The sequence below is a fragment of the Camelina sativa genome, chromosome 16, assembly GCF_030686135.1.
Source record: "Camelina sativa cultivar CO46 ecotype springtype chromosome 16, ASM3068613v1".
NCBI lineage: Eukaryota > Viridiplantae > Streptophyta > Magnoliopsida > Brassicales > Brassicaceae > Camelina > Camelina sativa.
Window position 1 is genome coordinate 2,742,755 of NC_141895.1, and position 15,172 is coordinate 2,757,926.

Genomic DNA, 15,172 nt, shown 5'->3' on the forward strand with positions numbered 1-15,172 from the left:
TTAATATTTTTAGTCTAATTTTTTTTGAGAACTCCTTCTCAATGCTATGTGTCCATAAACACATTAACTTTCTCATTAATATAATATTTTTTTTTTGTATTTTATCTTCAAGTATAAAATTTTCTATAAATATATTTCAAACATATTAATTTATTTATTAAATATATTTATTTTTATTAATTAGTTATATTTTATATCATATATCATACTATCAATAGTAAAATAAAAATATATATATATATTTTTTTAATCTCAATATTAGCTTCACAATATTCATATTTTTTTTTCAAATATCAGAATTAGTCTCACAATATTAATCTTTTTATTAAATAAAGTTATACTATCTTAAAATAATAATAATATATAATTTAAAATAATGTGTAATGGAACTTGTTAGATAGTTAATTTTATTTCATGATTTATAAGAAAATAAAAAATAACAACATATAAACTATTTAATTAAGATATTAAGTTTTTGTGGATTTGATTTATTATAATTAAACCTAACCACTTAGAAGAAGACATGTGTTACTACGAGGAATCTTGAAAATGGATTCTGAGTTTTTTTGATAAAAAACCAATTACTACTGTTGGTTTCCAAACAATTTATATCGTTGTTTGACGTGTAAGCAAGTATTGACCCGATGTTGACGTCAATTGTATTGTCTGTAAAGGGCTTCACAAGGAGGAAATATTTCTCAACATTGACTTTTGTGGCTTCTTACCTATGAAAAAGTGTGTGAGCAAGTGTGCATACCGAAGAACCATATGTCTAATCGAGATGGAATATATCTTCCCCTGACTGGAGTTGTAGCTGGGGTTTCCAATTCTCCTCCATGTCTCGAGAAACTTTTTTTGTGGTGGGAATGCAAATGCTCCATGCTCTCCAAATCCAAACACTGTGTATAAGTCTTTGATGATTATCAAATAAAGCTTTTGGTTGTGTTGAAACTTCAAAACCCGGCTACTTGGGTAACTTTTTCTAGAGGATTCTCCTGAAAATTCAAGTGTTGTGGTGGCAAGAAATTCAATAGTTAGATCTTTATAGATGTCACACAAGCGAGATAAAAGTGGTCAATCCAATCTTGTCAAAGAACCACATATCTTCATGAATTTTCAACATGAAAGCAGTGGTAATTGTTTGGAATCAAGTACGTGTAAGCAAGTACATGTAAAACATGAAATTTCACAATCTTGTCTGGAAACCAGCGAAAGCTCCAAGCGTCGTCGATACCGATGGAGGATGTTCATGAAAGTTGTTTTATCGAGATAATGAGAAGTTTGAGCATTGAGATCGAAAATATGGAGATTAATTCCAAACATTTTGGGTGTGTAGCTGTTTCTCAAAAGAAAAAAAAAACATTTTTTTGCAACTCACTTGCATGTCTGTTGGAGAGATTTTTGATTGACAATTGAAGTTTTTAACTTTTAATCAACAATTTTTTTATGAATGTAAATTTGCACCAAAAGTGAGATGGATGTAACTGACAGATAATAAATGTTAGGGGGCAAAATCAGAAAATTTCATAAAGTTTGGATGTATAACGAAATATAATTAAATGTCAAAAACAAAAAGAGAGAATTTTCCTAACTCCAGAGAACGAAGAGAGAGCAATCTCCAGTAGCAGAGAATCGAATCTGATCCCATTTTTTTTTTTATCAATTCTCACGCAAAGGTACGATTTTTTTGCTCCTTCTCCGTTTGAGATCGACCTCAGATTCATCTTCGTCCATTGAATCCCTAGATCTCGAGTAATCTTCTTGTTTTGTTGCGTATTCTCACAACGCTGTTATGATGATCGATCGATGGATCCACTTTGAAAATTAGATCTCTCTGTCTCGATCAGATTTTTGAAAACTTTCCAGTTTTATGATGTTGGGCGAATTTTTACATGTGATTTTGCATATATGGTTAAATCAAGTCATAACCTTTTTGATTGAGTTAATGTGTTTCTCAGTGTTGTTTATGTGGTTGCTCAGATCTTCCATTGAACTTTGTTTTTGTGAATTTTGTGTTTCTTTGGGGTTTATTGTATAATTTTGATCATCTTCAATGTTAAGATCATCCACATTGTTCATTGAGTAATTTGTTCCTTGTGTTTGTTCTCTCATGTTCAGTTGAAAAAAATGGAAGGGACTGTGTTCACGCCTTGTTTGGAAGGAATGAAGCATGTTAAGTCTGAACAAGGCGAGATGCTTACTAAGCCATTTCTTGAGCTCTGCAAGACCATCTTGCCTGTTATAGGTTTAACAAAAGCCAGAAACTTTCTCTGTTCTTTTGTATTTGGGATTTTTCTTTTTTTTTTGTCTTTTATGAAAATACATACAGCATTGTGTGTTGGTGGTATCTGTTTTTTCAGATAAGTTTGGAGCTGCTATGACTCTCGTGAAATCTGACATTGGAGGCAACATATCGGTAAAGTTCTCTTTTAGTTTCCAAGATTTTGATAAACGTAAGGGCACAAATCCATTTAGCATTCACAGTACTAACCACTTATAAGAGTGCATTGCCTGGCCCTGTTCTCATTCTGCTTACAATAGTAATGTGTACCTCTGATAGTGGAAACCTGACCTTTTTGCATTAGATTATTGTCTTACAATTCATTGGTCCGTCTCTTGTGTAGAGATTGGAGAAGAACTACTTGTCTGATCCCGATAAGTTCAAGTACCTGTACACCTTTGTTCAAGTCGAAATTGAGTCTAAGACAGCAAAGGCATCGTCCAGCTGTACCAACGGTCTTCTCTGGTTAACCAGGTAAGCGATGGCACATGACAGCATTTACGTACCTTTATTTCGAAGAGGGCAGCTTCTCAAAACCATGTATATCACTTATGAGTGAATCTTTCAGAGCAATGGATTTCTTAGTGGAGCTGTTCCGCAACTTGGTAGCTCATCAAGATTGGTCAATGCCACAAGCTTGTGGTGACTCATACCAAAAAACACTCAAGAAATGGCACGGATGGCTAGCCAGCTCTACCTTCTCTGTATGTACTTACTCGCGCTTTCTCTGGTTGATCAGCATCTTCTGAAAACCAATCTCATTTTGAACTTTTTTTATTTATCAGATGGCTTTAAAGTTAGCTCCAGACAGGAAGAAGTTCATGGATGTCATATCTGGTTCTGGTGACATCTACGCTGACATGGAAAGGTTTTGCGCTGAGTTTGGTCCGTTTCTTCATGACAATCATAAGTTTCTGGTACGCAAAGACTTAAAAAACTTGAAATCCTTACCGTTTCTTCCGTTTCATCAGTCTTTGATTCTTTTGATCTTGTTCATCTTTTGCAGGCTACCGTCGGTATGGATGACATGAAGGCTTCTTAAGTCATCATCATGGTAATCGCCGGTTTCAAATCTTCTTTGCCGGAATCTTTGTCCGTTTTAACTTTTTACTCCTTCGGATTATAAAACTTTGAGACCCTCCAAAGAAACAGAATAATGTGTCGGTTTCTATCTGAATGTTCACTTTATATTATAAGTTTATAACATAAGAATCAATCTTTATCAAAATCATCTCGCAAATCATTTTGCTTACGATCGCAAAATCTCTCAATGTCATCATCTAAGTTATAACATTTTTCTAGTATCTGCAATTTCTCTAAAATAGTCAAAAGAAATATAGTGGTATACGTATCTAAGATTGCATTATACAATGTGTTAATTAATTAGTATAATAGGATGATTTGGTGTGGTCATGGTCTCCTTCCTTTCGACCCGGAATCCTGTTGACAAGTTGTTTCCCATGGAGGGTTTGATTATAGCTCTACGTTGCCTCCATTACCATCAACATTCTAAATATAATATAGTTATATATTATCTGTTAATTACAACTATGAAAAAGTTTCTTTCTTTTTTTAAAACTTTGTTCTCCTCTGGTAAAAAAAAAAAAAAAGAAGACAAAACTTAGTGCTCTCCCTCTTCTTCTCTTTGGTTGGTCTCAAACCAATAACTTTCTTGGAGATCTCTTGACCCTTCTCTCTCTCTCTCTCTCTTCGAAAATTTTCAACCTTTTTTCTCGTCAAGAGAAAATCTCATGCGTTCAAGGTTTACGGTAAGGATCGTCGAATCTTGAACAAAAAAAGGTTGTCTCCGGCGTGTGGATCATACGCCACTAACCGGAATCAACCCTTTATAGATCAATGGCGACGACAATGAAGGGTCTTCTTAAGGGCCTTCGTTATATTACTCAGATTTTTGGTGAGTCTCATCGATTTTTTTCTACCATAAACATGATCTTTGTCGTTTCTTGTGTCACAAGTCCATAATACATGGGGCGATCCATTCTATTGTAGACGAAGAGAAAGAGCAGGAGATGCAGATCGGGTTTCCGACCGATGTAAAGCATGTTGCTCACATTGGCTCCGACGGTCCAGCCACTAATACGCCAAGCTGGGTACGATCATATACATTTGTACATTCACACGTATTTTTTTACATATGTCTATACTCATCATCATCATTGCCTTTTTGGGGAAACCCACAGATGAATGACTTCAAACCTCAAGAACATGAGAAAGGTCAAGTCGTTTCCAGGGGAAATTCCAACAAATACAACCCGCAAGGTTAATATTTTTTCCTGTAAAGTTCTGAATTTTTCACCTAAAAAGTAATAAGCCTTGACCAGTTCTAGGCATTGACGTTTAACTCAACAGGGATGAACCAAGGTGGAGTTGGGCTAAAAGAGTTACTGCCTTCGAGCACCAACGAGAAACCGAAACATAAAACAAGACGGAAATCCGGAGGAGGAGCTAGTCCAAATCCAAACGGGTCTCCGCCTAGAAAAAGCAGCGGGAATGCTGCATCATCAGATGAATCATCGAAGCATTCAAGACATCACCGAAGCAAACACGGGTCAGTGGACTCATCGAATGATCAAGAACCTTCAGTGCGTAGAAGGCGTGGTGGTATCCCGGTTCCGGACACGGAAGCATCTAATCATCATCCTATTCCTGATGGTTCAGCACCTCCACGGAAGGCTACATCCCGTCCAAGGAAACTAAAAGGATCTGCAGGAGGAGAAGCATCGATGAAGAAATCATCGAAAGGAAAACCAGAGAATTCAGTTGATACTTGTAATGATATTGTCTGAGAAACATAAAACCAAAACATGAAATGTATTTTTTGGACCAGACCAGACCAGACCACCTGCATGTAATGTAAGAGTTTGTTTTCGTTTCTCTCTCATTGAAGTCTTTTCTTGACAGCTCGAGAAGGAAACACAAAAAAAAAAAAAACAGTTTCGGATACAACTCAGAGATTACATATGATACTTACCAAATCTAGAAAGGAAATGTAAAGAGTGCAAAAGGAGAAGCAAAGAAAATGTAGATAATAAAACTTTGCGAATCATCAACATCGTAATCATTATCTTATTTCTTGCGAAGATCAATGCCGGCTTTCTTGGCAACAGCATCGAGTCCGTTCTTCTCAATAGTCTTCAAGGCCTTAGTCGATAAACGAAGTTTAACAAAACGTTTGCCAGCTTCCCACCAAACTCTCTTGTATTGTAAGTTGACGAATTGCAACTTCTTGGTCTTGTGGTTAGAGAAAGAAACTTTGTTTGCTCTGTTTGCCTTCTTCCCAGTAAAAGGGCATATCCTACCTGACATATAGAAACACAACAAGCAGTTTCAAGAAATAAAAAAAGAAAGACTCAAAATGTTACAGATAACTAACAGAAACTGCAATCAAAGGTTCAACAAAGATGGTATAGAGACATAGGTTTGTTACAGGACGAGAAACATAAGGCTGCAAAGAATTAAATTTGAGCAACAAGAACAAAATCGAAATAGCATCAAAACAAATAGAGCAACGTAGCTTGTAACATATCTCCAGCAAAGAGTTAAAAATTCCCAGACAATTCAACTCAAACACTAAAAGCTAGCTACCTAACCAAAAAAAATTCGGAATTCGATATGAATATGTAAGGCGAACAAGATAAATAGGAAGGCGAATGCATCAGAATAAACCCTAAGAAAGAGGGGAAATTACGAGCGACGATTGGTTGAATCCCCGGAAACGAAGGAACGGAGATGCGACTGGTGACGTCACTTGGAGAGTGAGAGATTCTGACGCCGCTGAGCTGGGAGGTGAGGAATCCGAGTTCCTTTGAAGTTACGGTTGACTTGGCGACGGACTTCGCTGATGAGGTCATTCGTAGCCAAGCACCTTGCGTCGCCATTGTCGTCATTTTTGGTTCTTGAACAGAGGGAGAGGTTTTGGATAACAGAAGGAGGAGGAGATTGGGTTCTTTTTATTTTGGGAAGACCAATGAGACCCTCTTCGTGATCTAGAAGGTTACGTTCTCTGTACTGTATCAATAATTCTGATTTATTGGTCAACTTCAGTTCCGAAATTATACCGGTTCAAACAAAACCAAACCATAGCCACCCAAGCAGAAGTACTGTTTTAACTTTTACTTTTTTAGATTCACGAATGCACAAAAGTATCAACACAGGTGGTGAAAAAAAAACCAACCTGATCAATCCCAACGATTACAAAGAGATTTTAAGGGTTTTCGATTGTAGATCCTATATGTATCTCTGAACTCGGTTTAAACCGGTTATGTGGTCACGTTGCGAAGAATCAGACGTACTGTAACTCTGTAAGTAATTTTCCTTTTGTTGTTGGAGATGGATCAGGATTATAATTACCCACTTGGGAACCTGATTTGGTAAAGCTCTTTAGAAACGTATTCCACTTTCACAGTCCGATTATTGTACAGCCTTCCGTGTAATGAATGGGCTGCATCACGTGTAGCTTCTGGTCTTCCGTACTCAATGAAGATACAACCCGGCTCAAACACATCCTCTGGGTCTTGTTCTTGTTCTTCCTCTATCTTGTCACCAGCATCCCATCTTGTCTTCACGGTACGAGCTGATGCTACTTCTTGTGGATTCTCTGCCTCGTCCTGTGCACTTTCTCCAACAGTCTTTTCACAATGGTCTTGCTCAGTGGAGTGTTGATCATCATTGGCTTGCGTGTTTGTCTCAGCAGCAGTATCTGAGCAAGGTTCACATAACTTGTCTTCACCTATCAGACTGTCTGGCCTGACAACCTCTGCAAGATCTACATTGTCTGCCATATCATCCGCGCACTCGTCTTTAGAATCAGTTGGTTCTAAGTTCAACAATGCATTTGATTCAGAAGCAGTGATATCTTTGCTCTTGTGTTCCACGATGTTTATCGACTTAATAACCCCAAACCTGCATCACGACAAGACGACGCAGAGGCCTCTTTTCTTAATTGACTAGATTTTAAAGCTCAATGGACTCATGGAAATAATGATCTCAGAGCTTAACCTGGCACATTCTAACCGCACATCTTCCAAAATTTCTTTCACTTCTTGCTTGGAAAGCGATGTGAGATCTTCTGAGTCAACCTGTCCAACAAGTAAGAATGGAACGTTAGTATAGCCTCACGAAGTATATGTGGGAAAGATTCACAAGAAATAGTATATACCTATATCCTTACCACATTTTTTAGCTTCAGAATATGCTTAGACTTGCCAAGAAGTGGTTTCGCATGATCAGGTATTCCATAGAATGGTGGATTCTCATTTACCTGCAACACATTATATACACACCACTCTCACGATTAACTAAAGCAATTTCCGTTACAAACAGATGAACTAACGAAAGCAAAGTTGGGTCACTGAATTACCGCTACGGATGATGAATCAGGAAATGCACAAACGGCTGTTATTACACTGCCACCTAACTTCATACCATTTAGGCCAGCACAAGCTTTGAGGGTAACAGATCCATCAGTGTACTGAGGTGTAAAAAAAAAACAAAAAGTTAGGGACGGTTAATATATGGATACTTGGAACAATAGTCACATTCACGGTTACTCTCTAGAATTTATGATAGGTGCGTATTAGCTTATATTAATAATCAACGTTGTTTAATTAACTTCCCAGCTAATATTCTTTATATATCCCCAAAAGAACATCTTCCCATTCTACCCAGAAAATGAACAATCATATGAAACAATCACAAGAGCTACATCATGATGGCAGACTAAGATGGGGGTATCTGCGATGAAATTCAGAGAATAAAGAGTAATCGTATAATATTGGCCACAGAGAGGGCCAAAATAAAAGCATCTTCTAACCTCTAGGAAAGCGCATCGCTGACTGAGATCATTGTTGCTCACGAACCGGTATGCTTTCAAGGGCCCAAAGACGCTGACAATCTCCAAGAGCTGTAAATACGGTAATGAGGAATCAGACATTTTAGAAGTTGAAAAGATATAAATAAGGCCAATAGCTTGAATGTGTCATAAATTTTTTAAAGAATTACTGCTCAGCATACCATATCAGATGAAATTGCTTTTGGAAATCCGCCAATAAAGATCTGCAACGAGTACATTAGTCTCAATATCAAAGCTTGACAGCAAAATTAGTATAGGAAGCAACTAGCATATCTAAAGACAGTGAAGGTTTAAATATTATCAACTATAAAGATGCCCAAGCTGCAGAGAGAATTACACTTCTATTCTCGGTGTGTTCGCTTTAAGATAATAATAAGGTGGTCTGACATTTCGCTTTTTCAGGTTGAACCACTATGAACAAGCTTTTGATCATAACACCTATTAATACCAGCCAAACTTACAAGAAAGTTGATACTGACGCATGCTTTATTCCTACGTTCTTAACTCTTAACAGTTCCTAATTCTTAACACGATTGATATTCTTCATTTTAAACTACTAACAAATTAAAGGGGAAAGGATATAAAAGCTGTCAGCATGAAAAGCATGCAGTAAAGTTCCACAATAGGGCCCGCATCATGAATGGAAAGGACCAAGTAAAATTTAGATATACGGATGTTTTGGCCTCTAGAGCAAGAGTTTTCAAATTACAGTGGTATCGAAACTATGGCACGGACTTCACAACTTGATCTGAACTATAAATCAAGGGTCGCTGACCTATACAGTGACTTTAAAAAGGGAATCTCGTTAAGAGATATTTAAAAGATGCTCTAAACTCATTTTCAATATAAAACTTTTTTTACCCACTGTCTTAAGAAGCAAATTTACGGCAATAATTTGTACCTTGTTTGATGAGTCCTCCACATTGTCACTTACTGCATTTGTGGCTGGCTCCTTTTTCTCCAGTTCACCGTTCTGCATGAAAATAGCAACCGTCTGAAAACCTGCTTCATGGATGGTAACCATAACATAGCTCAGAAATCATAGAACAATGCACGGTACTGGTTTGCAAGGCCAAATAGAAGGACAGAGTCCACAGCCTTGATAATCAGTCATTTTCATAGACTTTCCTACAACGACTCAGCCGATAATCACAGCAGAACTGATCAAACATGAAGGACAAAGATGTAAACTATTTAAGAGGAGGTGGTAAGAGCTTAGGGCATTAATGCAATTCTTAGGACCACTAGCACGAAAGAATAGAGATAACAATCAGCACCAGGTAACTGATCCTGTGAGGACTGAAACACAGTTATAGCCAAACAGATAAAAGAAATAAAGAAAAAGAGTAGCCTAGGCAGGTCTTTAACTGCCAATGCAAGTTATGCGAGTATTACTACAACCACATTCAGTTCGGAGAAGATCAAAGATAAAACAGATTGATATGGTACCATATGATGATACCAAAACATTTAAGACAAAGGAGCAAAGAACACAAGAACAGTTAACCATAACACACAGGAATCATATGGATGATCTGTACAATTACTAAAAGCCCAAAAAGAGAAGGAAAATGGAAAGAAACTTGGAACACAGCAAACTCGTCACTACACCTGGGAGTCTTCTTATTTAGCGGACAGCTTCATCACCCTCCTGAATGTGAATTATGACATACCCAACATAAACACCCTATTTAAGAGATTCCAACACACGACAGTCAGATAATGGATTGACATGTGGTTTGAAAACAAATTATTTCAAGTGCAGGAATCCATAAACTACAGTGATTCTTAGTGGCGCCTATTGTTGGTATGATAATGGCACGGCAAAAAAAAAAAAAAAAAAAGAGAAGCCTTCAAAACCAATTGCAATTAGAGAATAAGATTGAACCACCATAAATCAAGAAATTTTGCAAATTCCAAATCACTTTGACTTCACAACTAAGCTAGAGAATCATGTGATAAAAACCTCAAGCAATTACAGAGGAAATTCATAAATTCTTTTGCTATAACCATGATAGAATTCATATCACGACGTCCAAAGTTCTTTTCTCAGAGGGCCATCCTCTGTAAAAATGGCCAAGGTTTAACCTTACTAGTTACTACGAAACCAAAACCATATGTTAACCACCAAATCTGCTTACAGTTAAAAGATCAACAGATATGGTTTATCAACTGTCTTGCATTTATCAAACTCAAGTTGCAATACATAGTTTATAAACAAGTGGCAAGATGCTTCCATTGAGAGTGCCTTCAAAGATTGGACCATGAGCATTTTTTGGGCCCAGCAGAGTAGATTTAAGCAGTGGCACAGTATCACATCTAAGACTGAATCATATATGACTCGATGATAGATAAAGAAATCTCTTAATTTCTCTGATTCTAGAAGACAACATAGTCAATCAAGATGCTTCAGCAGAAATAGTTATCAGTAAACGGGAACTTGGATTTACAACACCATGCTTATGTGCTCTAAAATATCGGTCCAGATGTTTTCCTAAGTTCCTTATGTCAGTCTACTTTGAACATATCTGGGTCAAAAGAGGACTGATGCTCTCGATTTGAAATAATGTAACAAAAACTTGCACCCAAAACACGGTCATACATCACAATAAATTCAAGCTTAAATCATTAAAAAGAAGTCAGACAGGTTTAGATAGCATGTGTCAAAGTGGAAATTAAACTTTAATCTTACACCAATGAAATATATGCAGATATCTAAGCTCGCTTGCAAAATAAACCAGATGACTATTATTAGAAGACAAAACATATGGGGTAAATGGCAAGAGTTCTAGAGAAAGAGAATGAAGAAATTGTAAATCTTACTGTTATCTCGACATAGTCTTTCGGGCGTCGAATTTTGAGGTTTGAACCCGCAAAGGAGCAACCATCAAGGGAAAGTGCAGCAGAGGCATCCTGTGGCGTAAGAAACTCCACTAGCGCCTGACTTTTTTCCTTGTTTATCTGCATTTAAAGGACATAAACACTTTCAGGAGTTATAATCCACAAAGATAACAAAGGTGATAAGAAGGTCATAAGACATAAACTTACAATACAGCTAATACATGGTTCACTTCCTTTTATGTGATTGGACCCTGAATATAGCATATAGCTATTGAAGTATTCAATCAGAGACTTCTCAGAGGCCGAATCCGGCACATTTTCTGCGTAAAGTCTCCTCATACGTCGGGTGGATTCGGTCAGCTGAACAGAATCAAAAGAAGTGGTCTGCCTTGGCGGTGGCATCCTAAAAGGCGCCTCCATAAGTGGCTTCAAAAGCGCCAAGGAAGCCTCACTGATGACAGGATATCCTGTCTGAGTTGCTGCTTGGAGACCAGTAAAAACTGAGCCCGAGTATGTGCCAGCAGTTACAGTAGGTGTAAGATCCCATTTAGCACTTTTATTCTCAGAAGAAAGATTAGGTGGAGAATCAGCCTTGGTAGATGCTTCCTCCCTTCTTTTCCGTGGTGAATATCCACCAATTTCACTTTTGGAAGCATTATACCTTCTAGACTTGTTATTTACAGTGCTTGCCACTTTATTTTCATTATCATTACCATGATGTTTTCCCGATCTATCTTTAACAGCATTTTCTGATCGCCCCTCATGGTTTCTCTTATGACGCGATGTAGCCTTTTCAGCCCTTGGTAAGGGGGATGACCTTTTCTGTTTGTCCTGCCCATGATCTCGACTTCTTGATCTTCTCCTTTTCTCTCTCATGTCGTGTTGATGCGATTTGGGTTGTTCCCTTCTCTCCCATCGCTCTGAAACTTCAACGCCATGCACCTTTGCTGGTTCATGCCTCTTTGACATATCCATCTCCCTATTCTTCTTATGATCTCCATTTTGATTCTTTCTACTGTCTCCATTGTCAGGTTTTATACTACTTTCATCTCGAGAAAGGTCTGCCACCACTAGACTTCGAAGACGCTTCTTACTACCAAGCTCATCTCTATCTGTCATTGTTTTAATTTCAGTTGCAGGGATTTCTCCTTCACGTTTTCTGTTTGCAGCTAGGTCTTCCTTTTTCATCTTTTTATCTCGTCTCTCCTCCCTACAACTAGAATAATTAGTTTCTTCTTTCTTTCCTCGTCTATCCTTAGTATCTTCTTTTATTAATTTTTTTTCAGCTGTAGACCTCTCTCCTTCTGCCTTCCTTTTTCTATTTGAAGCAGGCTCGTCCTTTTTTGGTTTATCTAGTTTTTCTTCTCTAGAACTAGAAACAGCCTCTTCCTTCTTTCTTGAACTTTCCTTAACACGCTCCTCATGCCTCAATTTCTCGGATCTATCATACCCTTTTTCAGACTCATGATAGTCAGAAACCATCTCAACAAGGTCATTACCCAGTAACTTTTCTTCTCTAGAACTAGAAATAGCGTCTTTTTTCTTTCTTGAACTGTCCTTAACACGTTCTTCATGCCTCACTTTCTTTGACCTGTCATGCCCCTTTTCAGACGCATGATAGTCAGAAAACTTCTCAACAAGATCGTTACCTAGTAATTGAGTTGCTCTAACAGGGTCCTCTTTCATTGGTTTATTTACCCTTTCTTCCCTAGAACTAGAAGTGGCGTTTTCTTTCTTTCTTGAGTTGTCCTTAACACGTTCGTCACGCCTCCCTTTTTTCGATCTATCATACCCTCTTTCAGAGACATGGTCCTCTTTCATTGATTTTTCTTCCCTCGAACTAGAGGTGGCGTCTTCTCTATTTCTTGAACTGTCCTTAACACGTTCTTCACGCCTCACTTTCTTGGATCTATCATGCCCTCTTTCAGACGCATGATAGTCTGAAACCTTCTCAACAATATCATTACCCAGTAACTGAGCAGCTCCCACATGATCCTCTTCAATTGGTTTTTCTTCCCTAGAACTAGTAATCGTGTCCTGTTTCTTTCTTGAGCTGTCCTTAACATGTTCTTCAAGCCTCACTTTCGTGGATCTATCATGCCCTTTTTCAGACGAATGATAGTCAGAAACCTTCTCAACAAGATAGTTATGCAGTAACTGAGCTTCTTCAATAGGAATATCTTTCATTGGTATATCTAGGCTTTCTTCTTTAGGACTAGAACTAGCCTCTTCTCTCTTTCTTGAGCTGTCCATAACAAGCTCTTCATGCCTCAGTTTCTCGGAGCTATCATACCCTTTTTTAGACTCATGACAGTCAGGAACCTTCTCAACAAGATCTTTACTGGGTAACTGAGCTGCTCCCACAGGGTCTTCTATCATCGTTTTTTCTTTTTTTTCTTCTCTAGTACTAGAAATGGCGTCTTCGTTCTTTCTTGAACTGTCTTCACACCTCAAATTCTTCGATCTATCATGCCCTATTTCAGAGTCATGATTTTCAGAAGCCTTATCAACAAGATCGTTATCGAGTAACTGAGCTGCTTCTACAGTTTCCTCCTTCACATTTTCCAAGGAATCTTTCCTCTTTCTCCTAAGCCTAATCTCCTCAACGCTTGTAGGTCTTGTTCGAGCAGCAGATCCTTCATTTACCATCTTTTCATGTCCATTAGGATTTTCCTGTTGCTTATCCACTTCGTCCATCCTGCTTGCTCATCAACAAGAAACGGCAGATTATATTATTCCTTTGAATAATGAGTCGAGAGCACAATCATCACCAGACAAAATTTATAAACTATTAGACTCAGAACATAAAACAAGTATAAGGAAATGCACAGCTGAATTCATGATTGAAATTCACAAATTTCATTCCCTCGCATCTTGCAACATAGATATCATCAAGATGACTACATACATGGAGCGAAAATCACAAAAACAGCAACCTACCAATGTGCTAACACTATACTATTTTAGAATTGTCTATCATTTCATAGATCTTCAATCACATTCAACAAGTTCCAAACCACCAAATTAGCAAGTTTCATAAGTGATTGAACATGAAACTATGGTTGCGCCTCTAAAAACCAACACCATTTCCTTAACAGGTTGGCTAGAAACTTCAAGGTGAGCGAACAAATTAGAAGTATGATCCAATTGAATCTAATCGCATAAAATAGTAATCCACGACCTAAAGAATAAGACGGCGCGAAGTAGAGAAAAATCACCACAACCCAGTTTGACGCCAACTAACTAACCACGCAGGCATTCAATTACTAGCAAGTTCAGCAATCATAAGCTCACACAAACCCTAAAGATTCATCGAAATGAAGAAGCAATCGTGATTCTTTCGCGACTAATTGCAGTTATATACATCCAAAGAGAAAGCACAAGCAAGCTTGACATGAGAGACGAATTAACAAGAACAGCAAAAAAAAAAAGGGGGAGAAGAAGCGTCGCACCTCCGACAAATGAAATTGCCTTGCCGTCGGCGAAAACTCCGGTAGAGAGATTCGTCAACTTTTTTTCGGGGGCGAGATATTAAAAAAAAAAAAACCACCCAGAAGATTTTTTAGTCCGCTGGATTTTAAAATCAACTTTTTTTACTTTTCAATTTTCCCCTTATTTATTGGAGAAATCATCAGATCGCCCATTTATATTTTATATTGTTCGTTTTAACCTTCAGTCATGAAAATTAATTTCCTCAGAATGACAAAAGAGTCCATAATCGGTTTATACTTTATAGGCCGCTTACTGATTGATAATGAAAATAAATTCACTATTTGCGACACTAATAATAATGGGTACGACGAATTCAAGAACAAAAACATTATTCTTTATACTTAGAAAGAAAACTAAGGGGAGGTATTGGTTTAGGATTTAAAAATTTTTTTAATGATTTTATGTTCTTGCTGATTGTTAGAATCATAGAAAATTGAAAGTTAAAAATGAAGGATTCTAAAAGATTATTTAGGAAGTTTTTTGAAATTTTGATGATTTGTTTTTTCTAATCTTGTAAAATTTTTCTATTCGATGAAAGAGTTTTCATGACTTTTGTTATGAAAGAAATGATATAAAATCCTAAATCAATAACATAAAATTTGAATTCATTAACAATCCAAGATTCTTTTGTTTTACTTGAATAACATAAAACTTTTAATGACTTTATAAAACTCTTCATCCAATAA

At 37.2% G+C, this 15,172-nt stretch overlaps 4 protein-coding genes across 17 annotated transcripts; 2 read left to right on the top strand and 2 right to left on the bottom strand.

Annotated features, from left to right (window-relative positions):
- Positions 1-1,526: 1,526 nt before the first annotated feature.
- Positions 1,527-3,509, top strand: LOC104749520 (glycolipid transfer protein 1). 2 transcript variants are annotated; one of them, XM_010471164.3, is made up of 7 exons: positions 1,527-1,676; positions 2,119-2,245; positions 2,361-2,416; positions 2,625-2,755; positions 2,850-2,985; positions 3,067-3,198; positions 3,288-3,509. In XM_010471164.3, the coding sequence occupies exons 2-7, from the start codon at positions 2,128-2,130 to the stop codon at positions 3,321-3,323; spliced, it is 609 nt and encodes a 202-aa protein (XP_010469466.1). In that variant the 5' UTR covers positions 1,527-1,676; positions 2,119-2,127; the 3' UTR covers positions 3,324-3,509. The 2 variants fall into 2 exon arrangements, with proteins under 2 accessions (XP_010469466.1, XP_087347584.1); XM_087491458.1 differs by having other exon boundaries at positions 1,597-1,752.
- Positions 3,510-3,836: 327 nt separating this feature from the next.
- Positions 3,837-5,183, top strand: LOC104749522 (CRIB domain-containing protein RIC1-like). The gene is made up of 4 exons (XM_010471168.3): positions 3,837-4,196; positions 4,292-4,392; positions 4,483-4,561; positions 4,652-5,183. Exons 1-4 carry the CDS (start codon positions 4,139-4,141, stop codon positions 5,086-5,088), a joined length of 675 nt encoding a protein of 224 aa, XP_010469470.1. The 5' UTR covers positions 3,837-4,138; the 3' UTR covers positions 5,089-5,183.
- On the bottom strand, positions 5,152-6,326 carry LOC104749521 (large ribosomal subunit protein bL28c). The gene is made up of 2 exons (XM_010471167.3): positions 5,991-6,326; positions 5,152-5,601 (listed from the first exon to the last, which is right to left on the bottom strand). The coding sequence occupies exons 1-2, from the start codon at positions 6,187-6,189 to the stop codon at positions 5,369-5,371; spliced, it is 432 nt and encodes a 143-aa protein (XP_010469469.1). The 5' UTR covers positions 6,190-6,326; the 3' UTR covers positions 5,152-5,368.
- A 77-nt stretch (positions 6,327-6,403) lies between these two features.
- On the bottom strand, positions 6,404-14,688 carry LOC104749523 (uncharacterized). Of its 13 annotated transcripts, none has more exons than XR_015584497.1 (11): positions 14,447-14,688; positions 11,202-13,692; positions 10,977-11,114; positions 9,765-9,840; positions 9,055-9,126; positions 8,315-8,356; positions 8,115-8,204; positions 7,662-7,772; positions 7,473-7,562; positions 7,301-7,380; positions 6,404-7,204 (listed from the first exon to the last, which is right to left on the bottom strand). XR_015584497.1 is itself a non-coding variant. In XM_087491456.1 (10 exons), exons 2-10 carry the CDS (start codon positions 13,689-13,691, stop codon positions 6,649-6,651), a joined length of 3,669 nt encoding a protein of 1,222 aa, XP_087347582.1. In that variant the 5' UTR covers position 13,692; positions 14,447-14,688; the 3' UTR covers positions 6,404-6,648. The 13 variants fall into 13 exon arrangements, 4 of the variants coding, with proteins under 4 accessions (XP_087347582.1, XP_087347580.1, XP_087347583.1 ...); XR_015584496.1 differs by having other exon boundaries at positions 9,055-9,155; XR_015584499.1 differs by having other exon boundaries at positions 11,202-13,695.
- Positions 14,689-15,172: the final 484 nt, after the last annotated feature.